Raw genomic sequence first — 26672 nt, forward strand, 5'->3', positions numbered from 1 at the left:
TTTGGTAGACCAGTTCAAAACTTTACTTATTATCGGCCGATGGAAGGGAGGGAGAACTCCAGTCAAGTGACCAATGTAGACACTTGACCATCCTCAGTCCACTTCTCTGAACAACAAAATTACATTGCACTAAATAGGATTTTTTTGTCCCCTTAGCACATTGCACAGACATTAGTCATGGCCAGAGGTACAGGAAAAGGTTTCTACAGAATGCATCACATCAAAGGCATTTTGTCACATGGTACAAGATAACATTGGCCATTTGGTTTACGACATTTTATCTTCAAAGAGATCACCCTAGCTCTTTCGCTGCTTCCTCTCTGTCACCTCGTCCCTCATAAACATTGGCCATTTGATTTATGACATCTTACATCAAAGAGATCTATCTAGCTCCTTCTCTGCTTGTCACTTGGGAGACAATGTTATAGTATTTATTATCTCACACACCTGCAACCTGAGACAAGCCTAATTTGAGACTAAATATAAGCTGTAAGTTAGCCCAGAAGCCAATTTAATATCTTCTTATATTTTTAACTAAAATTTGGCTTCATCACAACCTCATCCTATTACTGCAATTTTTGGGCTACCAATGTTAGATTCTATTCATTTGTCCCGCTCCGCCCATCGGTTGATTGCTTTTACCACATTAATCGCCAGAAGATCTATTTTATTTAAATGGAAAGACTCCAATCCTCCGACCACACTCCATTGGTATTCGGAAACGATATCATGTTTAAATTTAGAAAACAATCAGGAGTGACACTGTTGAACTGTTGAACCCGTGGTTAAATTTTATAAGACTTGGGGAAAATTTATTGAACATTTTCATACAACATAAATTGCTCCGTCTTTAACCGTTATAAAAATTATTTTACCTCTATAGGGTGGAACGGACTTGACGACAAACACACTTACATTGTTGAAATTCTCAGTTCAGATTCGGTTTTGCTTTGCTTTGTTTTTTAATCTATTTTATTTTTATGCGTATTTTAATATTATCAATTTTTCTCTTTTTTTTCTTTCTTTAGTTAGGGGGGTTTTGTTTTGTTTTTCCTTTTTTCTTTTTCTTTTTGTCTTTTTATCTTTGTGGTTTTTTTTACATTTATGTTTCCTTTTAAAGATTTAACTATATTTACATAGAGTCGGGAGGTCTATATTCATTGTGTATTTTGACACTGGTCTCATATTAGGTTATACCTGTTAATAATGTAATCCTGATCCCTATGTATCAGTACCATTGTTTTGTTTATCATTATTCTTTCTGCTCTGTTTTTTAATGTTTTATTTTAGCTTTTTTTGGGATAAAAAACCCAATAAAAAGATTTTAAAAGAAAGAAAATATCTTTTAATGTTAATTTTAATACAGTTTACAAAAGTATGGGTTAAATTAGCCACGTGGTATTGACATTTATCACAGCTAGGAGAGATATTAGGAAACATTCTATTTAATTTTGTTTTAGAATAATGCAGTCTATGTACTACTTTAAATTGTATTAAAGAATGTCTGGTATTTAACGAACATTGGTGTATATGTTGTAGGCTTTCGTCCCAAATATCTTTAGTTATAGGTTGAGCTAATTCCTTTCCCCATGCTTGTCTATATAATTCCGTTGGCGGATTCTCACTGTCTAATAATATGTTATAAACGTGAGATATTAATTTGACTGTGTTAGGGTGTTTATTCAAACATTCATCTAGAATATCTAGTTTTCTAGTTCTGTGTTCTTGTGTATGTGTTTTAATATAATCTTTAAGTTGTAAAAAAAATATTTGAATGTTTCTGAATTCTGAAACGAGAGCAAAATACCATTTCTATAAAGATGTCCCATATTTTTAATTCCATGATTTTTCCATTGTGCAAACCCTTTGTCCAACATTGAGGGATTATTTGCAATGGGGAGAGAAAGTGATAAATTATCCAATTTTAATGTATTTTTTAATTGCTTCCAAAATTCGAATATCACTATATATTATAGGGTTTTCACTATAGATTTTTTTATTCGGTTTTGTGGGAGCTAACAGAATCGGACCAATTTCAAAAGGCAGACAGTCTTCCTTTTCCATCTTTAACCAGTCTGGTTGTTGATCCATATCTTCCAACCCAAAGTTCATATTTTTGACATTGACTGCCCAAAAGTAAAATTAAAAAATTGGTAAAACTAATCCTCCTTTGGTCTTAGATTTGCATCAGTGTTTTTTACTTATTCTATGGTTCTTATAATTCCAAATAAAACTTGTCACTATACAGTCAACTTTTAAAAAAAAAATTTGGGATGTACAGTATATAGGAATTGATTGAAAAAGGTATAGCAAATGCGGAAGGAAAATCATTTTTATAGCGTTCATTTTGCCGAGCATTGAAATGAGTAGTGTTTTCCAGTATTGAATATTCTTATGCAGTTTATTAAGTAAAATTTGATTTAAATAAAGAAGTATATTTCTTGGTCACATAAGTTCCTAGGTATTTAAATTTTTCATTTACTATTCTGAAAGGTGATTGTTGCAATATGAATAACTTAGGTTCCGTTATTGGCATAATTTCAATTTTATTCCAATTAATTCTAAATCCCGAAAATAAACCAAATTGAGTTATAAGATTTGAAGTTTGGAATGCTGATATCTGGGTTTGTAATATATAGTAATACATCGTCTGAATATAAAGAGATTTTATTAACTGTGTTTTTAGTATTATATCCATATATTTCTGGATGTGCTCGAACACTTTCTGCAAGTGGTTCAATAGCAAGGGCGAATAATAACGGAGATAATGGACATCCTTGTCTGCAACCTTTAGATAAATCGAATTTTGATGATAGCATTTGATTTGTCATTATTCTAGTTGTTGGATTGGTATATAATAACTTAACCCATTTGCAGAACTTCTCACCCAGTTGAAATTTTTCCATCACCAAAAATAAATAGGACCATTCCACTTGGTCGAATGCTTTCTCAGCGTCTAGCGAGATGGCCTATAATTATTGTAGATGTCTCGCCTTTTCGGAACCAATTCAGTATAAATCTCACCCTGGTTTGCCTTAAGAAAATACTTCACCTCACACATGTCATAGTTAAATTCTATGTCATTTCTCGTGGAGTGCTCTTGCCAATAGCCATAAGACACCATAATGCTTGCAATCAGATCAAATGATCCCTCAGGTGGACAGGGTGGTGATTATCTGGGATACATATCTTCACCAGGTTTTGCATAGACAAATAGGGCAGGGACATCATATTATAACTAGAAAACATTGGTTATGCAACAGTTGAACTTGAATGCAGAGTTTTGCTGAGCACACAACAGGAAGAATGGGATGGCATTGGAGAGTACTGTGGAAATTCACCAGGATGTTGCCTGGATTGGAACATTTTAGTTACAAGGAGAGATTGGACAAAATGGATAGACACAAAATGCTGGAGAAACTCAGTGGGTCAGGCAGCATACTGAGAAAATGGATAGGTGACGTATTGGGTCATGGCACTTCTCTAGACTAATTATAGGGGGAGAGACAGGAAGCAAGAAAAATACCAGGACAAATCAGGGCCAACAACATATTACCACAGGCAGCAAGATTCACTGATATATCAATTGTTGCTCCGGATAGAAAGGGCAGAGAAGGAATGGGAACCGGAGTTTACATGATTAACAAATAGGAGATCCAGTTGGCCTTGGTGGACCAAGCGTAAGTGTACATGAATGCCTTTCTCACCTGGAAAGTCAAGTCAAGTCAAGTCAAGTCAAGTTTATTTGTCACATACACATACGAGATGTGCAGTGAAATGAAAGTGGCAATGCTCGCGGAACAACAAAACAACCAAACAAATTATAAACACAATCATAACACACATATTATTTTACATAATAAATAATAGAAGGAAAAAACGTTCTGTACAGTTAGTCCCTGGTGAGAAAGGCGTTTACAGTCCGAATTGCCTCTGGGAAGAAACTCCTTCTCAACCTCTCCGTTCTCACTGCATGGCAACGGAGGCGTTTGCCTGACCGTAGCGGCTGGAACAGTCCGTTGCAGGGGTGGAAGAGGTCTCTCATGATTTTGTTTGCTCTGGAGTTGCACCTCCTGTTGTATAGTTCCTGCAGGGGGGTGAGTGAAGTTCCCATAGTGCGTTCGGCCGAACGCACTACTCTCTGCAGAGCCTTCTTGTCCTTGGCAGAGACTGTTAGGTTCCCTGGATGGAGTCAAGCGAATACATATAAGGACAGGTGCTGCATCTCCTATGGTTGCAAGGGTTAACGTTGAAGGTGATGATATGTCGGAGGATGAGGTGCCGAATGCGGAGGCTGGTGGGTTGAAAGGTGAAGGCCAGTAAAAGTCTGTCCTTGGTGCATCTGGGGAAGGTAGAATGAGAGCAGCATTATGAGATACAGAGGAGTCATGTGCGAGGGAACCATTTACAATATTATCCCACTAATCACATCTTTCCATCTCCACCCTTTTCCAATTTCGGTAGATACACTTTCCTATGCAACTCCTTGGTTCACTAGTCCCTTCCCACCCAAACCACACCTCCTCAGGTAGTTTCCCTTGCAGCCATAGGAGATGTAACACTTGTCTTTATACCTCCTCCCTTGACACCATTCAGGGAGTGTGCGAGTCCTTCCAGGTAAGACAGAGGTTCACATGCACCTCCTCTAACATGTACTGCATCTGGACTGTTCCCGATGTGGGTTCACGTTTATCAGCGAGACCAAGTGTAGATTGTGACTGTTTTGCTCAACACTAACACTCGGTCTGCTGAGGCCCATAACATCTCTCAGTTGCTAACCATTTCCATTCCTGTTGCGAACCATCTTAACTCCTCTTCCCATTCACATACTGACCTTTCTGTTGTGGTCTAAACCAACATCTATTGTTCCTTTTTATTACATTTTGGATGGAAAGGGTTTGTTCTCCCTCAAGTGGATGAGGCTAGGGCGTGATCAGGGAGAGATTGATAAAACTACAAGGGAAATAGCTGAGGTAAGGAATAGGAGTAGAATTAAGCCATTCGCCCCATTAAGTTTACTCCGCCTTTCAATCATGGTTAATCTATCTCTCCCTCCTAATCCATTCTCCTGCCTTCTCCCCATAGCCTCGGACAACTGTATTAATCAAGAATCTATCTCTGCCTTAAAAAATATCCACTGACTTGGTCTCGACAGCCTTCTGTGGCAAAGAATACCGCAGATTCACCCTCTGCCTAAGTACATTTCTCATATCCTTCCTCAAAGACCATCCTTTAATTTTGAAGTTGTAACCTCTAGTCCTAAACTCTCCTGCTAGTGGAAGCACCCTCTCCATACCCACTCTATCCAAGCCTGAAAAGAATAGTTATCCTTGGTGGAGGAAGCTAAAACAAGAGGCCAGTCATAAGGTGAGAACAATGTGAGTTAGAGGGGATCTGAGGAATAATTTATTCAGACAGTGGTTGGAATCTGGACCTTGCTGCATGAGGAGGTAGTGGAGGCGGGGACATTCACAACATTGGAATATTTGGACCGCCTGTTGTACAACCCAGGCAGAGAAGGCAACAGATGAAACATGGATTAATGGGACAGGTATGGATAAGTAGGTTGGCATGGACATGGTGGGCTGAAGGGCTTGTGTTTCTGCTGTAAACCTCAATGCCTCTCTCACAACTGCTTTGATCCAGTCAGTTATGTTTGACAAATATTCCAGAGTTGTTCGAGATGCTCAAGCGGAATATGGAGATGGTGTGTATTTGGATATTCAGAAGGCATATGACGAGGTGCCACACACACAGATGTTACACAAGACAAGTGCTCACAGTGTTGGGGAAGTGTGTAGGCATGGACTAGACTGGTGTGTAGGCATGGGGAAGACTGGTTGGCACAGAGAAGGCAGAGACTGAATGAGTAAGTCTTTTTCAGACTGTAATGATGTAACAAATGGTGAGTGTTAGCTGCAGATGCTGGAAAAATCGAAGGTAGACAAAAATGCTGGAGAAACTCGGCGGGTGTGGCAGCATCTATGGAACAAAGGAATAGGTGATGTTTCAGGTCGTCCCTTCTTCTGAACAAAGGTCTCGAGACCCTTCTTCTGGAGAACGATCTCAACCCGAAACATCACCTATTCCTTCGTTCCATAGATGCTGCCACACCCGCTGAGTTCCTCCAGTATTTTTGTCTACTAACAAGTGGAGAGCCACAGGGATCAATTCTGGGCCTTCAATTATTTACTGTTTACATTAACCACCCAGAGGGAGCAGTGTAGAAGGATCCATGTTTTCTGATGACATAAAAACAGTGGAGAAATCTTCCTTCATCTGCACTCTCCATTTAGAAAATAGTCTTTATTTTGATTCAATCTTCCAGATTCACACAGGAAATGCAGTCTTAATTTTCAACAAGAAGAATCAATACAGAGAGTTTGATCCCCAAAGCCTCCACATCCTTCCTGTAATGGGGTGACCAAAACTGACATATTACTCGGAATGTTGCCACAACCAAGTCCTGTGAAGCTGTAATATGACTTCCTAACTCTTATACTCAATTCCCCAGCTGATGAAAGCAAATATGTGCTATGCTTCAGCAGAGTCAGTAAGTCTCGGAGTGCAGTGTGATTGTGGAATACACTACAACAAAAACAGTGGAGTTCAAGGCTCAACTGAAATATTCAGAACCAGGGTGATGGTTTCCTGTTGGACAAGGGCAATAAGGGCCCAATAATGATTCACTTCCCTCTCACTGGCCACCAACCTTCCATCATCCCCCATCACCAAGTTATTACAACCATTTTTACCAATAACACACCTTTTACATAGTAAATTGGGGAAGCATTATGGATAATCAGAGGCAGGGTCTCAGTGAGGCAAACTCAGAGGAGAGGATCAGGCAGACAAAGCTACTGCAGGGAATGGTGGAATGAAAGGATGTGAGAATCTAATTACAATACCGCTGGGTTGTAAACTATCTAAGTGAAATATAAGGTGATGTTCCTCCAATTTGCGCTGGGCCTCACTCTGGCAATGGAGGAGGCCCTGGACAGATTTAGTATGGGAGGGGGAGTTGAAGTGCTGAGCCACCGGGAGATCACATTGGTTAGTGCAAACTGAGCGGAAGTGTTGGCCGAGCCTGCCTGCGCTTGGTCTCGCCAATATAGAGTTGGCACCTAGAACAATTGATGCGGTAGATGAGGTTGGAGGAGCTGCAGGTGAACCTCTGCCGCACCTGGAAAGACTGCTTGGCTCCTTGGATGGAGTCAAGGGGGGAGGTAAAGCGACGAGTGTAGCATTTCCTGCGGATGCAAGGGAAAGTACCCGGGGAAGGGGTGGTTTGGGTGGGAAGGAGCCAATTGACCAGGGAGTTAAGTAGGGAACAGTCTCTGCGGAAAGCAGAAAGGGAGGAGATGGGAAGATGTGGTCAGTAGTGGGATCCCGTTGGAGATGGCGAAAATGTCTGAGGATTATGTGTTGTATGCGAAGGCTGATGGGGTGGAAGGTGGGGACAAGGGGGACTCTGTCCTTGTAACGAATAAGGGTTGAGGGAGTAAGAGCATAGCTGCAGCATACAGAGGAGACCATGGTGATAGCTTTGTCTATAATAGAAGAAGGGAATCCCCGTTCCCTAAAGAATGAGGATATCTCTGATGCCCTAGCATGGAACACCTTATCCGTCGCAGATGCGGTGTGGACGGAGTAATTGGTAGGGGTCTTACCCTCTACCAATTACTCCCTTACAAAGGGAACAGGAAGCAGGGTGGGAAGAAGTGTAGTCAAGATAGCTATGGGAGTCAGTGGGTTTGTAGTAGATGCCGGGCAGAAGTTTGGTTGCCTGCGATGGAGATGGTGAGATCTAGATATGGTGGGGAGAAATGATCCAGGTGAATTTGAGTGCTGGATGGAAATTAGTGGTGAAGTGGATGAAGTCAGTGAGTTCTGCACGGGTGCAGGAGGCAGCTCCAATGCAGTTGTCAATGTAGCGAAGATAGAGTTCGGGGATAGGGTGAGTGTACGCCTGGAACAGGGAATGTTCTATGTAACCTACAAACAGACAGGCATAGCTGAGCCCTTTGCGCATGCCTATAGCTACACCTTGGATCTGGAGGAAATGGGAGGAGTCAGAGGAAAAGTTGTTGAGGGTAAGGACCAGCTCTGCTAGGCGGAGAAGAGTATTAGTAGATGGATATTGGTTGTTCTGTGGTTGATGGGCAGTCACTTGCCTATCTCAATTTCCTAAGAGTCGTTCCAGTTTTGGCCTCTCCCTTGTCAAGCCCTCTGCATATTGCTCGAGGAAACTTTCATGAACACATTTCACAAGTTCCACCCCATCCAAATCTGTCTCCCAACAAAATGATCATCCTTTTTTAAATTTATTATCTCTACACATACAAACTCATTGGATGGGTTCAGTTTAGTGTATTGTCACGTGTACCGAGCTACAGTGAAAACCTTTACTGTATTTCAGAATAATGCAACAATGTTCTCCTTCATCAACAAGGCAACACCGTCTCCTGCTTTACCCCCACCTATCATTCCTGTAACAACTGTACACTAATATTAAGCCGTAGTGCTGTCCCTCTTCGCTAAGTTTCCGTAATGGCTACTGCATCCCAGTCACATGTATCTATGCACACCATGAGTTCATCTGCCCTACTCGTCAGGCCTCTCGCATTAAAAAAAATGCGTCAATTCCACAGACCTATTTCACTTCCTGTCATACCTATTCTGTCCGTTAAACTTTCTTTCATCATCATCCATATCGAGTTTTAGCTTCTCATCTGCTTCAGTCCTGCATTGATCCACTCATCCTCCTGCTAATCCAGTTTAAACCCACCTGTGCAGCACTAGCAAACCTGCCTGCCAGGAAATTGGTTCCCCTCCAGTTCAGTTGCAAAACATCCCTTTTGGACTGGTCACCTCTGCCCGAGAATAAATCCCAAAGGTCCAAAAATCAGAATCACTGCTCCCGGCAACAACTCCCCAGCCACGCATACATAGCATCCTGTTCCTACTTTCAATTGCATGTTGTACAAGGAGCAATCCAGAGATTATTACCCTGGAGCCCATGATTTTCAAACTTGCACCTAACTTCTTGTAATCAGTTTGCAGGAACTCATTCTTTTGCAACAAGCACAATTACTACAAACTGCTCACTCTCTCCCTTGAGCATGTCATGTAGCCTCTACAAGACATCATGAACCCCAATACCAGGGAGTCACTCACCATCCTGGAGTCACTTTGGTTGCCACAGAATCTCCTGTCCTCCCTCTTAATTAAATATTCATCTACCACTAGGAGGGTGAGGGGTGATCTTATAGAGGTGCACTAAATCATGAGAGGAGTAGATCGGGTAGATGCACAGTCTTTTCCCCAGAGTAGGGAAATCAAGGACCAGAGGACATAGGTTCAAGGTGAAGGGTAAAAGATTTAATAAGAATCTGAGAGGGTAACTTTTTCACACAATGGGTGGTGGGTGCATGGAACAAGCTGCCAGAGATTGTAGTTGAGGCTGGGACTATCCCATTGTTTAAGAGACAGTTAGACAGGTACATGGATAGGTCAGGTGTGGAGTGATATGGACCAAGAACAGGTAATTCGGACTTTCCACAATGTGTCACTCTATGACTACAATTTGCCTGGATTAGAGGATTTCACCTACATGTAGAGTTTGGATTAATTGTTTTCTCTGAAATGTGAGAGGTTGAGGAGACACTAGAGAGAAGTATATAAAATCATGGGAGGCATAGATGAGGTAGATGGTCAGAACCTTTTTCCCCAGGGTGAAAATGTCCAATACCAGAGTGGATAGTTATAAAGTGAGAGGGAGAAATATTAAGGGAGGTGTGCGGAGCAGGATTTTTTGCATCAGTCTTCACAGTGGAAGACACTAGCAGTGTTCCTGCAATTCTAGATATTGAGGGGGTGTTAGGAAAGCTGAAAGTTCTGAGGGTGGATAAGTCACCTGGACCAGATGGACTGCACTCCAGGGTTCTGAAGGAGGTGACCTCAGAGATTGTGGAGGCATTAGTTGTGATATTTCAAGAATCACTAGAGTTAGGAGTGTTTCCTGAAGATTGGAACATTGTGATAATATCACCCCGCTGTACAAAAAGGGAGCACAACAGAAGAGCAGAAACCATAGGCTGACTTTGGTGGTTGGTAAGATTTTAGAGAATTAAAAAGGATGAGGTTAAGCAGTACTTAAAAGTTCATGATAAAATAGGCCAAAGTCAGCATGGTTTTGTGAAGGGAAGATCTTGCTGATGAATGTGCTGGAGTTCTTTGAGGAATTTAATATCAGGACAGACAGAAGGGAGGCTGTCGTTGTTGCTTACCTAGATTTTTAGAAGGCCTTCGATAAGGTGCGGCGTCAGGCTGCTAGGGAAGATGAGAACCCATGGTATTAAAGGGAAGATTCTCGCATGGATCGTGGGTTGGCTAGATGGCAGAGGTAAAGAGGTGCTTTTTCAGGTTGGCTGCCAGTGACTAGTGGAATTCCACAAACGTCGGTGCTAGGGCCGCTTCTCGTCACGTTGTATATTAATGATTTGGATAAGGGGATTGAAGGTTTGTGCAGATGGTGCTAAGATAAGTAGAGGGGCAGGCAGTGTAGAGGAAGCAAGTGTCTGCAGAAGGACTTGGACAGGTAAGAAGAGTGGGCAGTGAAGTGGCAGATGAAATTCGGAACAGCAAAGTGTAGAGTCATGCATTTTCTAAATGGAGAGAGAATCCGGAAATCGGAGGTGCAAAGGGACTTGCGAGTGCTGGTGCAGGACTACCAAAAAGTTAATTTGCAAGTTGAATCGGTAGCAAGGAAGGCAAACTCAATGCTCTATCAGGAGGACTGGATTACAAAAACACAGCTGTAATGCTGACTCTATAAGGTGCTGGAGAGGCCGCATTTGACGGACTGTGATGATATTTGGGCCCTGTATCTGAGGAAGGATGAGCTGGGCTCTAGAGAGGGTCCAGAGGAGGTTTACATGAATGATTCCAGGATTGAGTGGGTTAGTATATGATGAACACTTGACAGCACTGGGCCTCTACTTGGTGAATTGTCAAGTCAAGTCACATTTATTTAAATAGCACATTTAAAAAACAACTCTCGTTGGCCAAAGTGCTTTACATTTGGTATAATTGTATAAACAAACAAACTACATACATATATATATATATAGCCCTCGCTCAAAGGACGTCAGGAAAGGCTTGGGAGTACAGATAAGTTTTTAGTCTAGACGTAAAGGAGTCTATGGAGGGGGCAGTTCTGATGGGAAGGGGGATTCTGTTCCACAATCTAGGAGCTGCAACTGCAAAGGCACGGTCGCCCTGAGCTTATGCCTAAACCGCGGGATATTCAGCAACCCCAAGTCGGCCGATCTGAGGGACCTGGAGGTGGTGTGGTGGGTGAGAAGACTTTTAATGTAGGTGGGGGAAAACCCATTGAGGGCTTTGTAGACATAGAGGAGCATCTTGAAATTTATTCGGAACCGCACAGGGAGCCAGTGGAGAGAGGCCAGGATCGGGGTGATGTGGTCCCTTTTTCGGGTGCCCGTCAGGAGTCTAGCTGCGGCGTTTTGGACCAGTTGCAGGCGGGACAGGGAAGATTGGCTGATGCCAGTGTAAAGGAAGTTGCAATAATCCAGGCGGGAGGAGATAAATGTGTGGATGATCTTTTCGAGGTTATCAAACTGGAGGAATTGTTTTATTTTAGCTATCGTCCGAAGCTGAAAGAAGCTAGCTTTTACCACGGCATTGACTTGTTTGTCAAATTTCAGTGCCGAGTCAAATATCACGCCAAGGTTTTTGACGTGAGGTTTGAGTAGTGGGGTAAGGCTTCCAAGGCTGCCTGCTATCATTTTGATTGAGTCCGAGGGGCCGAGAAGGATGACCTCAGGCTTACTCTCGTTTAGTTGGAGGAAGTTCTGGGCCATCTAACACTTTATATCCTCGAGGCAGCGGGTAAGGTTAAGCAGATTTGGTTGTTTTTGGGCTTCGGGGGGAGATAGAGCTGTGTATCGTCTACGTAGCTGGAAGGAAATGCCGTGCCTTTCAATGACTTGGCCAAAGGGGAGCAGGGAAAAGATAATGGGGCCAAGGATGGAACCTTGTGGAACCCCACAGCAGAGACTAGCTGGGGAGGAGAAAGAGTTGCCTATGTTAGTCGAGAAACTCCTACCTTTGAGGTAGGAGATGAACCAGCTCAGGGCAGTGCCATCAATACCAACCCCGTACCGGAGACAGTATCAAATGCTGCTCTGAGGTCAAGAAGGAGAATTGTAGATGTTTGAGGGGGGCGGGGGGGACCTCATTGAAACTTACAGAATAATGAAAGGTATAGTTATAGTGGATATGGAAAGAATGTTTCCACTGTTCGGAAAGTCTAGGACCAGTCATAGACTCAGAATTAAAGGGTGCTATTTGAGGAGGTGAGGAGGAACTTCCTTACTCAGAGGGTAGCTAATCTGTGGACCTCATGGTCACAGAAGTCTGTGGAGGACATCAGTGGACACTTTTAAGGAATACATAGATAAATTCTTGATTAGAACAGTTGTCAAGGGTTATGGGGGGGAAGGCGGGAAAATGAGATTAGGAGGCAGATATCACCCATGGAATGGCGGAGTGGACTCAATCGTCCAAATGGTCTAATTCTACTCCAAAACTTGTGAACGCGAAGTTATTTATACAGAGAGCTGTAAGGGCCTGGAACCCATTGCACAAACATTGTGAGCTGAAGGGGCCATTCCCGTGCTGTAGTCTCTGTTTTATGTTCTATGAAATCACGGTGCAGCTTTGCATATAGTTCCAGTCGCCCCATTGCAGGAAGAATATGGATGCTTTGGAGAGGAAGCTGCATAGGTTTACCACAACGATGCCTGGATTAGAGGGCATTAGTTATAAGGAGAGATTGGACTGACTTGGATTATTTCTCCTGATCCCAGACATTGATGGGACACCTGAGAGAAGTATATAAATGTATTAATCTGCCACCAGCATCATCTATTGTAACAAGTGATGGCTCCCAGTGATTGTCGCTGGAAGTTTGCATCCTTTTCAGGACGGACGATGACAGCGATGTCAACACGTGAAGCAAGATGAACACGAAAGAAGAAAACGAAGAAAGGTATAGATAGGGTAGACAGTCAGAACCTTTTTTCCACAGGCTGGAAATATCAAAGACGAGAGGGGACAGCTTTAAGGTGAGAGGTATGTTCATAAGTTCATAAATTATAGGAGCAGAATTAGGCGAATCAGCCCATCAAGTCTACTCTGCCATTCAATCATGGCTGATCGATCTTTCTCTTCCTTTCTCTTACTTTCTCCCTATATCCCCAGACATCGTTAGTAATCAATAGTCTGTCAATCTGCACCTTAAAAGGCACCTAATGATTTGGCCTCCACAGCCGTCTGTAGCAATGAATTCCACAGATTCACCACCCGCGAACCAAAGAAATTCTGCATGTCTAAAGTTATTTCCTTTAATCAAGAGGTTATGGCCTAATTCTCCCACTCGTGGAAACATCCTCTCCACATCCACTCTATCCAGGCCCACATCTGTGCTCCAGAATTTTTTTCAAGGCAACATTCAGTATAAATCTCACCCTGGTTTGTCTAAAGAAAATACTTCACCTCACACTTGTCATAGTTAAATTCTATAAGTCATTTCACGTGGAGTGCTCTTGCCAATTGCAATAAGACACCATAATGCTTGCAATCAGAACAAATAGTACCTCAGGTGATTATGTGGGATACATATCTTCACCAGGTTTTGCATAGACAAAAAGGGCAGGGACATCATATTATAACTTTAGAAAACATTGGTTATGCACCAGTTGAACTTGAATGCAGAGTTTTGCTGAGCACACAACAGGAAGAATGGAATGGCATTGGAACTGTGGAGATTCACCAGGATGTTGCCTGGATTGGAACATTTTAGTTACAAGGAGAGATTGGACAAAATGGATAGACACAAAATGCTGGAGAAACTCAATGGGTCAGGCAGCATGCTGAGAAAATGGATAGGTGACGTATTGGGTCATGGCACTTCTCTAGACTAATTATAGGGGGAGAGACAGGAAGCAAGAAAAATACCAGGACAAATCAGGGCCAACAACATATTACCACAGGCAGCAAGATTCACTGATATATCAATTATTGCTCGGGATAGAAAGGGCAGAGAAGGAATGGGAACCGGAGTTTACATGATTAACATATAGGAGATCCAGTTGGCCTTGGTGGACCAAGCGTAAGTGTACATGAATGCCTTTCTCACCTGGAAAGACTGTTAGGTTCCCTGGATGGAGTCAAGCGAATACATATAAGGACAGGTGCTGCATCTCCTATGGTTGCAAGGGTTAACGTTGAAGGTGATGATATGTCGGAGGATGAGGTGCCGGATGCGGAGGCTGGTGGGTTGAAAGGTGAAGGCCAGTAAAAGTCTGTCCTTGGTGCATCTGGGGAAGGTAGAATGAGAGCAGCATTATGAGATACAGAGGAGTCATGTGCGAGGGAACCATTTACAACATTATCCCACTAATCACATCTTTCCATCTCCACCCTTTTCCAATTTCGGTAGATACACTTTCCTATGCAACTCCTTGGTTCACTAGTCCCTTCCCACCCAAACCACAACTCCTCAGGTAGTTTCCCTTGCAGCCATAGGAGATGTAACACTTGCCTTTATACCTCCTCCCTTGACACCATTCAGGGAGCGTACGAGTCCTTCCAGGTAAGACAGAGGTTCACATGCACCTCCTCTAACATGTACTGCATCTGGACTGTTCCCGATGTGGGTTCACGTTTATCAGCGAGACCAAGTGTAGATTGTGACTGTTTTGCTCAACACTAACACTCGGTCTGCTGAGGCCCATAACATCTCTCAGTTGCTAACCATTTCCATTCCTGTTGCGAACCATCTTAACTCCTCTTCCCATTCACATACTGACCTTTCTGTTGTGGTCTAAACCAACATCTATTGTTCCTTTTTATTACATTTTGGATAGAAAGGGTTTGTTCTCCCTCAAGTGGATGAGGCTAGGGCGTGATCAGGGAGAGATTGATAAAACTACAAGGGAAATAGCTGAGGTAAGGAATAGGAGTACAAATCTGCCATTCGGCCAATTAAGTTTACGCCATCTTTCAATCATGGCTAATCTATCTCTCCCTCCTAACCGCATTCTCCTGCCTTCACCCCATAGCCTCGGACAACTGTACTAATCAAGAATCTATCTATCTCGGCCTTAAAAATATCCACTGACTTGGCCTCTACAGCCTTCTGTGGCAAAGAATACAGCAGATTCACCGCCTAAATACATTTCTCATATCCTTCCTCAAAGAACATCCCTTAAATTTGAAGTTGTAACCTCTAGTCCTAGACTCCTGCAAGTGGAAACAGCCTCTCCATAGCCACTCTATCCAAGCCTGAGAAGAACAGTTTTCCTTGGTGGAGGAAGCTAAAATAAGAGACAGTCATAAGGTGAGAACAATGTGAGTTAGAGGGGATATGAGGAATAATTTCTTCAGACAATGGTTGGAATCTGGACCTTGCCGCATGAGGAGGTGGTGGAGGGGGGGACATTCACAACATCGGAATATTTGAACCACCTGTTGTATAACCCAGACAGAGAAGGCAATAGATGAAACATGAATAAATGGAACAGGTATGGATAAGTAGGTTGGCATGGACATGGTGGGTGGAAGGGCTTGTGTTTCTGCTGTAAACCTCAATGCCTCTCTCAATCCGTAGTTATAACCATATAACAATTACAGCACGGAAACAGGCCATCTCGGCCCTACAAGTCCGTGCCGAACAACTTTTTTTCCCCCTTAGTCCCACCTGCCTGCACTCATACCATAACCCTCCATTACCTTCTCATCCATATGCCTATCCAATTTATTTTTAAATGATACCAACGAACCTGCCTCCACCACTTCCACTGGAAGCTCATTTCACACCACTACCACTCTCTGAGTAGAGAAGTTCCCCCTCATGTTACCCCTAAACTTAGGGAAAAGCTTGTCCACATCAAATCTGTCTATCCCTCTCATCATTTTAAAGACCTCTATCAAGTCCCCCCTTAACCTTCTGCGCTCCAAAGAATAAAGCCCTAACTTGTTCAACCCATCTCTGTAACTTAGTCGCTGCAACCCAGGCAACATTCTAGTAAATTAGTTGTTGAAACCCAGGCAACATTCTAGTAAATCTCCTCTGTACTCTCTCTATTTTGTTGACATCCTTCCTATAATTGGGCGACCAAAACATTGTACACCATACTCCAGATTTGGTCTCACCAATGCCTTGTACAATTTTAACATTACATCCCAGCTTCTATACTCAATGCTCTGATTTATAAAGACTAGCATACCAAAAGCTTTCTTTGCCACCCTATCTACATGAGATTCCACCTTCAAGGAACTATGCATGGTTATTCCCAGATCCCTCTGTTCAACTCCATTCTTCAATACCCTACCATTTACCATGTATGTCCTATTTTGATTTGTCCTGCCAATGTGTAGCACCTCACATTTATCAGCATTAAACTCCATCTGCCATCTTTCAGCCCATTCTTCCAAATGGCCTAAATCACTCTGTGAACTTTGGAAATCCTCTTCATTATCCACAACACCCCCTATCTTGGTATCATCTGCATACGTACTAATCCAATTTACCACACCTTCATCCAGATCATTGATGTACATGACAAACAACAAAGGACCCAACACAGATCCCTGAGGCACCCCACTAGACACCTGCCTCCAACCCGACAAACAGCCATCCACCATTACACTCAGGCGTCTCCCATTCAGCCACTGTTGAATCCATCTTGCTACTCCTGCATTTATACCCAACAGTTGAACCTTCTTAACATGAGGAACCTTGTCAAAGGCCTTACTAAAGTCCATAGAGACAACATCCACTGCTTTACCCTCGTCAATTTCCCTAGTAAACTCTTCAAAAAATTCAAGAAGATTAGTCAAACATGACCTTCCAGGCACAAATCCATGTTGACTGTTCCTAATCAGACCCTGTTTATCCACAAGCTTATATATATTATCTCTAAGTATCTTTTCCATTAATTTGCTCACCACTGAAGTCAAACTAACAGGTCTATAATTGCTAGGTTTACTCTTAGAACCCTTTTTAAACAATGGAACAACACGCACAGTACGCCAATCTTCGGGGACTATTCCCGTTTCTAATGACATTTGAAATATTTCTGTCATAGCCCCTGCTATTTCTACACTAACTTCCCTCAATGTCCTAGGGAATATCCTGTCCGGACCTGGAGACTTATCCACTTTTACATTTTTCAAAAGTGTCAGTACTTCTGTTACTTTGATACTCATAGTATCCATAGTTACTCTACTAGTTTCCCTTACCTCACATAATTCAATATCCTTCTCCTTGGTGAATACCAAAGAAAAGAAATTGTTCAATATCTCCCCCATCTCTTTTGGCTCTGCATATAGCTGTCCACTCTGTCTCTCCGATGGACCAATTTTATCCCTCGTTATCCTTTTGCTATTAATATAGCTGTAGAATCCCTTTGGATTTACTTTCACCTTACTTGCCAAAGCAACCTCATATCTTCTTTTAGATTTTCTAATTTCTTTCTTAAGATTTTTTTTACATTCCTTATACTCCTCAGGCACCTCATTTACTTCATGCTGCCTCTAATTATTGTAGATCTCCCTCTTTTTCCGAACAAGATGTCCAATTTCCCTTGAAAACCAGGGCTCTTTCCAATTGTTACTGTTTCCTTTCAACCGAACAGGAACATAAAGATTCTGTACTCTTAAAATTTCCCCTTTAAATGTCCTCCATTTCTCTTCTGCATCCTTTCCATAAAACAAAATGTCCCAGTTCACTCCTTGTAAATCATTTCGCATCTCATCAAAGTTAGCCTTTCTCCAATCAAAAATCTCAACCCTAGGTCCAGTTCTGACCCTCTCCATTTTTGGCAAATATTCCATAGTTGTTTGAGATGCTCAAGCGGAATATGGAGATGGTGTGTATTTGGATATTCAGAAGGCATATGACGAGGTGCCACACACAAAGATGTTACACAAGACAAGTGCTCACAGTGTTGGGGAAGTGTCTAGGCATGGACTAGACTGGTGTGTAGGCATGGGGAAGACTGGTTGGCACAGAGAAGGCAGAGACAGAATGAGTAAGTCTTTTTCAGACTGTAATGATGTTACAAGAGGAAAGTTTTGGAAAGAACTGCAGATGCTGGAAAAATCGAAGGTAGACAAAAATGCTGGAGAAACTCAGCGGGTGAGGCAGCATCTATGGAACAAAGGAATACGTGATGTTTCAGGTCCCTTCTTCTGAACAAAGGTCTCGAGACCCTTCTTCTGGAGAACGATCTCAACCCGAAACATCGCCTATTCCTTCGTTCCATAGATGCTGCCACACCCGCTGAGTTCCTCCAGTATTTTTGTCTACTAACAAGTGGAGAGCCACAGGGATCAATTCTGGGCCTTCAATTATTTACTGTTTACATTAACCACCCAGAGGGAGCAGTGTAGAAGGATCCATGTTTTCTGATGACATAAAAACAGTGGAGAAATCTTCCTTCATCTGCACTCTCCATTTAGAAAATAGTCTTTATTTTGATTCAATCTTCCAGATTCACACAGGAAATGCAGTCTTAATTTTGTAACAAGAAGAATCAATACAGGGAGTTTGATCCCCAAAGCCTCCACATCCTTCCTGTAATGGGGTGACCAAAACTGACATATTACTCGGAATGTTGCCACAACCAAGTCCTGTGAAGCTGTAATATGACTTCCTAACTCTTATACTCAATTCCCCAGCTGATGAAAGCAAATATGTGCTATGCTTGAGCAGAGTCAGTAAGTCTCGGAGTGCAGTGTGATTGTGGAATACACTACAACAAAAACTGTGGAGGTCAAGGCTCAACTGAAATATTCAGAACCAGGGTGATGGTTTCCTGTTGGACAAGGGCAATAAGGGCCCAATAATGATTCACTTCCCTCTCACTGGCCACCAACCTTCCATCATCCCCCATCACCAAGTTATTACAACCATTTTTACCAATAACACACCTTTTACATAGTAAATTGGGGAAGCATTATGGATAATCAGAGGCAGGGTCTCAGTGAGGCAAACTCAGAGGAGAGGATCAGGCAGACAAAGCTACAGCAGGGAATGGTGGAATGAAAGGATGTGAGAATTTAAACTATTTTGTTGACATCCTTCCTATAATTGGGCGACCAAAACTGTACACCATACTCCACATTTGGTCTCACCAATGCCTTGTACAATTTTAACATTACATCCCAGCTTCTATACTCAATGCTCTGATTTATAAAGGCTAGCATACCAAAAGCTTTCTTTACCACCCTATCTATATGCGATTCCACCTTCAAGGAACTATGCACAGTTATTCCCAGATCCCTCTGTTCAACTGTATTCTTCAATTCCCTATGAGGTGATGTTCCTCCAATTTGTGCTGGGCCTCACTCTGGCAATGGAGGAGGCCCAGGACAGATTTGGAATGGGAGGGGGAGTTGAAGTGCTGAGCCACCAGGCGATCAGGTTGATTAATGCGAACTGAGCGGAGGTGTTGGGCGAGCCTGCCTGCGCTTGATCTCGCCAATGTAGAGAAGTCGGAATCTAGAACAACGGATGCGGTAGATGAGGTGCAGGTGAACCTCTGGCTCACCTGGAACGACTGCTTGGCTCCTTGGATCGAGTCAAGGGGGAAGGTAAAGCGACAAATGTAGCATTTCCTGCGGTTGCAAGGGAAAGTACTCGGGGAGGGGGTGGTTTGGGTGGGAAGGGACGAATTGACCAGGGAGTTACGGATGGAGCAGTCTCTGTGGAAAGCAGAAAGGGGAGGAGATGGGAAGATATGGCCAGTGGTGGGATCCCATTGGAGGTGGCGAAAATGTCGGAGGATTATTGGTTGTATGTGAAGGCTGATTAGATTAGATTAGATATTACTTTATTAATCCCCTTATTCAGGGGAAATTCAGATGTCCTTGCAGCACACTAATAAAAATGCAACATAGCATTCAAGAAGTTTAACATAAAACATAAAAACATCCCCCCACAGTGGTTTCCACTGTGGTTCCCACTGTGGGGGAAGGCACAAAGTCCAGTCCCCATCCTCTTGTCCACCTAGAGTCGGGCCTATTGAGGCCTCCACAGTCGCCGTTACGGGGCCCGATGTTCCCGGCCGTTCTCGCCGGGTGATGGTACTCCGGCGTCGGGAGAACCCTCAGCGGCTTGGGGGTGCCAGGATAGAAACATAGAAACATAGAAATTAGGTGCAGGAGTAGGCCATTTCGGCCCTTCGAGCCTGCACCGCCATTCAATATGATCATGGCTGATCATCCAACTCAGTATCCCGTACCTGCCTTCTCTCCATACCCCCTGATCCCCTTAGCCACAAGGGCCACATCTAACTCCCTCTTAAATATAGCCAATGAACTGGCCTCAACTACCCTCTGTGGCAGAGAGTTCCAGAGATTCACCACTCTCTGTGTGAATGGCCGCCTTCTTACCGGAGACCGCGGCTTCCAAGCCAACAGACCGCGCTGAACGGAGCTTCACACACTGGCGATCTCGACGAGAGATCCCAGGCTCCGGGATGTAAAGTTCAGCGCCGCAGCTGGCCGCTCCACAGAACCGCGGCTCCACAATGTTATTATCGGCGGTCCCAGCATTCTGGAGTTCCAGCGCGGCGACTCAAGCAAGGCATTGCCCGCTCCGCAATAGCGTTCCAGCGCTGTGCCGCCACCAAAGCCGAGGTTCTGGCCAGGTCCCCTCAGAAAACGTCGCTCCAGGACCCGCTGGTAGGCCGCGAGGACAGGTCGAAGGTGCTGCTCGGAGGAAGGCAGCCTCTCCGACCAGGTAGGGACTTGAAAAAGCAGTTTCCCCTTCCCCCCCACCACCCCCCACACATAAAAAGATTAGACCCCCCAACTACACACTTTAACGTACTAAAAATAATAAAAAAAAGAAGTGAAAGAAAACGGACAGCTGCAGGACTGGCAGCCGTACAGGATGTGAATGGGGTGAAAGGTGAGGACAAGGGGGACTCTGTCCTTGTTACGAGTAGGGGGGTGGTGAGTAAGAGTGGAGCTGCCCGATATAGAGGAGACCCTGGTGAGCTTTATATATAATAGACGTGGGGACATGAATGACAATGAGAACATTTCCAATGCCCTGGTCTGGAACACCTCATCCTGGGTGGAGATGCGGCATAGACGGAGGAATTGGGAGTAGGTGATAACCCTTACAGGAAGCAGGGTGGGAAGAAGTGTAGTCAAGATAGCTGTGGGAATCAGTGGGTTTGTAGTAGATGTTGGTCAGTAATCTGTTCCCTGCGATGGAGATGGTGAGATCTAGAAATGGTTGGGAGATGTGAGAAATGGTCCAGGTGAAATTGTCCAGGAGTCAAAGGAAAAGTTGTTGAGGTTTAGTACCAGCTCCGCTAGGCGGAGAGTATTAGTAGACGGAGATTGGTTCTGCGGTGGAGGAAGAAACAAAGGGCTTTAACACCCTCTTGTGGAGGATGGAGGTGTAGAGTGACTGGACATCCGTAGCGAAGATAACGGAGTGGGGGCCGGGAAAACGGAAGTCATGGAGGATACAAAGAAAGTGTGAGGTGTGTTGGACATAGGTGGGAAGGCTTTTGACCACGGGGGATAGGATGGAGTTCGGTGGGAATTAGAAACTAAGCCAATGAGATCACCTCTCATTCTTCTAAACTGCAGCAAGTACAGACTGACCTTCAGTTTTATCCTTTCATGTCAAGCTTCGATGTTTTGTTGGGATGAGAAAAACTGCAGATGCTTGTAATCCAGGATAAAGACAGACCCTGGAGGCACAAGAAATTGCAGAAGATGAGTTACCAAAAAAATGATACAAAATGCTCTAGCCGGGTCCCGGCCTTCATGTTCACGAGACATGCTGCCTGACCCGCTGAGTTATTCCAATACCTCGTGTGTTGTTTTTTTTTTTTAAAGTGACCCTGCTTGGAATCCTTAACATCTCAGGTAACGTCTGTGGATAGAGAAAATAGAAATGAAGCTCTTCCTCGTAGATGTTGTCTCTCCTCAGAGATGCTGTCCGATCTGTCAGTGATTCATTGATCCGCAGTGTCCGGGTACTGAGTGTTCAAGTTCAAGTGAGTTTATTGTCATGTGTCCCTGATAGGATGAAATTCTTGCTTTGCTTCAGCACACAGAACATAGTAGGCATTTACTACAAAATAGATCAATGTGCCCATGTACTATAATATGAATAAATAAAATGATAAAGTGCAAATAACAGATGATTGGTTATTAATAATCAAGGTTTTGTCCAAGCCAGGTTTAATAGCCTGGAGAACGGATCAGGCATAATAGTGGGGAACGGGTCAGGCATAAATCAACCCCCTTACTTCGACTGTGGATTTATCGGGTCACGACCCATGACCTGTACTGTTGCTACGCTACTCCAAATGGATTACACGCGATGAACTGCAGGTCGGCACTGACCATTGTTTCCAGCATAGCGGGCCCATTAAAACCCACCGAAGTGGTCAATTTTTGCGCTGTAAATAATTATGGAAATCGGGATAAGCGTGAGAGACATTTATCCTGCTTCAGAATTCCAAAAGTGCGGAGAAATGACGGTAGATAGAAGCGAGAGCTGAAGGGGACAACAACAGCCAAGGTGCTTGGCGAATATTGGCCGTTTACTCACTGCATTTCATCAACTAAGGCATTATTTGTGTTTTTTCTTGATTCCAAAAAGTTTCAGAAGTGACAAATCAGGCTGTAAAATTTTTGAATTACCCATGGTTCTCAAGTGGATTTTTACATACAAAAACAAGACGCCTCTGAAGCAAAATTTACAGCCAGATTTATCACTTCTGAGACGTTTTAGATACCAAAGGAATCAAGAAAAAACAAAATAATGCCTTACTGTTGATGAAATGCAGTGAGCAAAGGCGATAATTCACAATATTTTTAATCTCGATATCTGCTTGGCCAATGTTCGCCAAGCACTTGAGCTGTTTTGGTCCCTTCAGCTCTCGCTTCTCTTTACCTTCATTTCGCTTCACTTTTGGAATTCTGAAGTTGGGTACATGTCTCTCACACTTATCCCGACTTCCACAATTTTTTACAGCGCAAAAATACAACATTTTGGCGGTTTTTAACAGGTAGGAAAGTACACATTTCGTGTATTAACAACATATATCGGAAGCTGCGATGTCCTCCAGATGGATTGAGCGGCTCCGCGCCTCAAGGCCTATGACCCAGTGACCTTACGTGCAACCCCCCTATTCAGTGACCCACAGTGTTCGGATTATCTATATTACTAAAACTCTGTTCTTGACCGGTTTTGGCGATCTGTGCTGCAATTTCCGAGAGAACACCGCCACCTACGTCCATCATTTTTGACCACCTCGCTCAGAGCCCCCCTCCGCCGTATGTGTGCCGAGGATTTTTCCCGTCGATGAAAATGTGACAGAGATATTAATGAATTTACAAAATTCTCCATTCTCTCTGCTGCCCCCGCTGGCAGCAGGGGGGAGGGACTATAAAACCAGGAAGTGGTGTGCCTCATGCAGTCTCTTCAAGATGGAGGAAGGCAGAGGGTCACGTTTCTCTGAGCTGTGAATAACACTGAACACATGTCCACACAACTGTGAGTAAGTACCCTTAATGTGGTTTGAAAATGAAAATATGGTTAAAGTAAAAACGCACTGCCTGTAAATGGTTGTTTGGGTTGAAATAAAAAGGCACACTCTCTCTCCCTCCCCCCTCCTCCTCCCCCCCCTCTCCCTCCCCCCCCCTCTCCCCTCCCTCTCCTCCCCCCCCCCCTCCTCCCCCTCATCATCTCCCCCCACTCCTAAACCCCCTCTCCCCACCCCCCCCCCTCCCTCCACTCTCTCCCCCCCTCCTCCCTCTCCTCCCCTCCCTCCCCCCCACCTCCCCTCTCCACTCCTCTCCCCCCCCCCTTCACTCCACCCCCCCCCCCCTCCCCATCCCTCCCCCCCCTCCCCCCCTAACCCCCCCCCCCCACCCCCCCCCCCTCCCCCCCTCCCCCCCCTCCCCCCCCCTCCCCCCCCCCCCCTCCCCCCCCCCTCTCCCCCCTCCCCCCCCTCCCCCCCCCCCCCCCCCCCCCCCCCCCCCCCCCCCCCCCCCCCCCCCCCCCCCCCCCCCCCCCCCCCCCCCCCCCCCCTCCCCCCTCTCTCCCCCCCACCCTCCTACCCCCTTCCCTCCACCTCCCTCCCTCCCTCCCCCTATCTGCTCCGCACCTCACCTCTTCCCCTCCCTCTCACCCCCCCCCCCCCCCCCTCACCCCCTTGCTCTCGGTGGGCGGCGCCCTGGTCAGCAGCGGCCTCACCTCACCCCCCTCCTGCAGCACACCCCCGGGTCTTTCGTCCCAACGCCCTCCCCCTTTCTCTCTTTCTCCCCGCCATCTCCTCTCCTCCACCACCCTCCTTCCCCTAAACCAACCTCCCCTCCCCACCCCCCCGAGTACCCTAACCACTCCCTATCTGCCCCGCCGGGGGCCTCCTCACCACCCGGCACCCCCTATCTGCTCCGCACCTCACCCCCCTCTCTCTCTCCCCCCCCCCCTCTTCCCCCCCCCCTCACCCACCCTTGCTCTCCCTCTTGCCCCTCTCTCTGTGTTTCTGTCTCTCTCTCTGTTTCTGCCCCTTCTCTATCTGCCCTCACTCTCATCCCCCGCCGCCCCCCTCTAGATGTGACTGCAAGTTGGGGGCTATGCGTCAGTAGATACGGTGGTTATGGGGTAAAAGGAGCAAATTAATAATATTCATATTATATCAAGGGGGGGGGGGGTAGTTAGTGTGTGTGACGCTGCATTTATCTGCAAACCTCTGATAAACGTGTCTTTCGCTAAAGCTCCTGTTACCCGGTGCCGGCCGGCCGCCCGCCCGCAGACCCCAAGACCGGTCATTCCGCTGCCCTTTGTCACCGCAGACAAAGACCGGGAACCCGGCATTAACTAGCAGCGCTCTGACCGGCAAAGCTGCTTTCACCACGATTGGTGGGAATGAGTAAGTGTTCAGCAAAGATCCTATAGGATCTTTGGTGTTCAGTACGTGGCCCACACGGGAGGAGGGGTTTGCGGCCGCCTGAGTGAGCTCCGCTTCTCTCAGTCTTCCTGTTGTTGGCCCGGGCGCCGCTTAGTCCAGGGAGCCGGGACACCTACCTGTACACGGGGGATGGCTCAACCCAAAGCTGCGCGGTTCAGCGACGCGGCCGTGGAGATCTTGTTGGAGCAGGTGAAGGCCCGCAGGGAGGTCTTCTTCCCCGCGGATGGGAGGCCGCTGCTACGGCACACCCTTCGCCAGGCTTGGAAGGAGCTGGCTCTCAGCGTGAACGCCCGCAGCCACAGCCCCAGAACAGGAGAGCAGTGTCGCCAGAAGTTCAACGACCTGACTCGGACGGCCAGGGTTAGTGGGGACGCTGCCTTGTGTACGGCTGGTGCTGTGCAAAGACCCTATAGCAAAGCTTTGCTATAGGATCTTTGGTGCTGTGTACGCGGACGCGTTGGTGAAGCGACCATCCGTAAGGGCCTGTCCCACCAGCATGCATCTAGTAGCAATGTTACAACATTTTGAGATTTAAAAAATCAAGTCTGCAATTTATCCCATCAGGTAAAACATAAAAAGAAGTTTAATTTGACACCTAATTCACTTTCAGTTTTGGTCCCCTAATCTGAGGAAAGACATTCTTGCCATAGAGTGAGTACAGAGAAGGTTCACCAGACTGATTCCTGGGATGTCAGGACTTTTCATATGAAGAAAGACTGGATAGACTCGGTTTGTACTTGCTAGAATTTAGAAGATTGAGGGGGGATCTTATAGAAACTTGGGGTTGGACAGGCTAGATGCAGGAAGATTGTTCCCGATGTTGGGGAAGTCCAGAACAAGGGGTCACTATTTAAGGATAAAGGGGAAATTGTTTAGGACCGAGATGAGAAAAACGTTTTTCACACAGAGAGCAGTGAATCTCTGGAAATCTCTGCCGCAGAAGGTAGTTGAGGCCAGTTCATTGGCTATATTTAAGAGGGAGTTAGATGTGGCCCTTGTGGCTAAAGGGATCAGGGGGTATGGAGAGAAGGCAGGAACAGGATACTGAGTTGGATGATCAGCCATGATCATATTGAATGGCGGTGCAGGCTCGAAGGGTCGAATGGCCTACTCCTGCATCTATTTTCTATGTTTCATATCTTCAGTATTAAAAAGGTGATGGCCATTTTCATACTAGGAAATTAGCATCTTGTTCCCTATTGATTTTCCATTGACTGAACACAAAAGTTGTGATCAAGGACAGTGAAATGGCCATAACTTTATTAAAAATGAAGAGAACTGAAAGATATTTTCAGTTATTATTAGATTGAAACATTCTGAAACAAATATTAAACAATCTTACTTGGATGACCTGAAATTAAAGCATATAATTAGTTACCCAATTGTAGCTAATTCCAAAATTCAATTACTAGATCTAAACTTCTATCCATTTCTTAAGAAAATATTAACATTTTTAAATAGCCTAAGTGTCCAAAGAACACTCACACAAGAACTCACAATAAAACATGATTTTTAAATCTCATTGACATTAATTTATAGGCCAAATGGAAGGGATTTAGTGTTCAATTGCTGTAAATTCATGGCCATTTAAATCAGCTTGCAAGTGGGATTTTCTCGAACGCACTGGTT

At 44.8% G+C, this 26672-nt stretch overlaps 1 protein-coding gene and 1 long non-coding RNA gene across 2 annotated transcripts in view; one reads left to right on the forward strand and one right to left on the reverse strand.

The window, feature by feature from the left end:
* LOC129693730 (uncharacterized) lies at window positions 1-25295 on the reverse strand. Its single transcript, XR_008722907.1, has 4 exons — window positions 25160-25295; window positions 21718-21806; window positions 14225-14405; window positions 1-4342 (listed from the first exon to the last, which is right to left on the reverse strand). It is a non-coding gene; the product is annotated as an uncharacterized LOC129693730 (long non-coding RNA).
* LOC129693729 (uncharacterized) overlaps window positions 25014-26672 on the forward strand; it is a 15613-nt gene continuing 13954 nt past the window's right edge. The window contains exon 1 of the mRNA XM_055630504.1: window positions 25014-25403. Within this exon, the coding sequence (XP_055486479.1) occupies window positions 25173-25403 (231 nt within the window). The 5' untranslated portion in view covers window positions 25014-25172. The remainder of the gene's footprint in view (window positions 25404-26672) is intronic.

Source organism: Leucoraja erinacea, unplaced genomic scaffold (genome assembly GCF_028641065.1).
Source record: "Leucoraja erinacea ecotype New England unplaced genomic scaffold, Leri_hhj_1 Leri_402S, whole genome shotgun sequence".
NCBI classification, from domain to species: Eukaryota; Metazoa; Chordata; class Chondrichthyes; order Rajiformes; family Rajidae; genus Leucoraja; species Leucoraja erinaceus.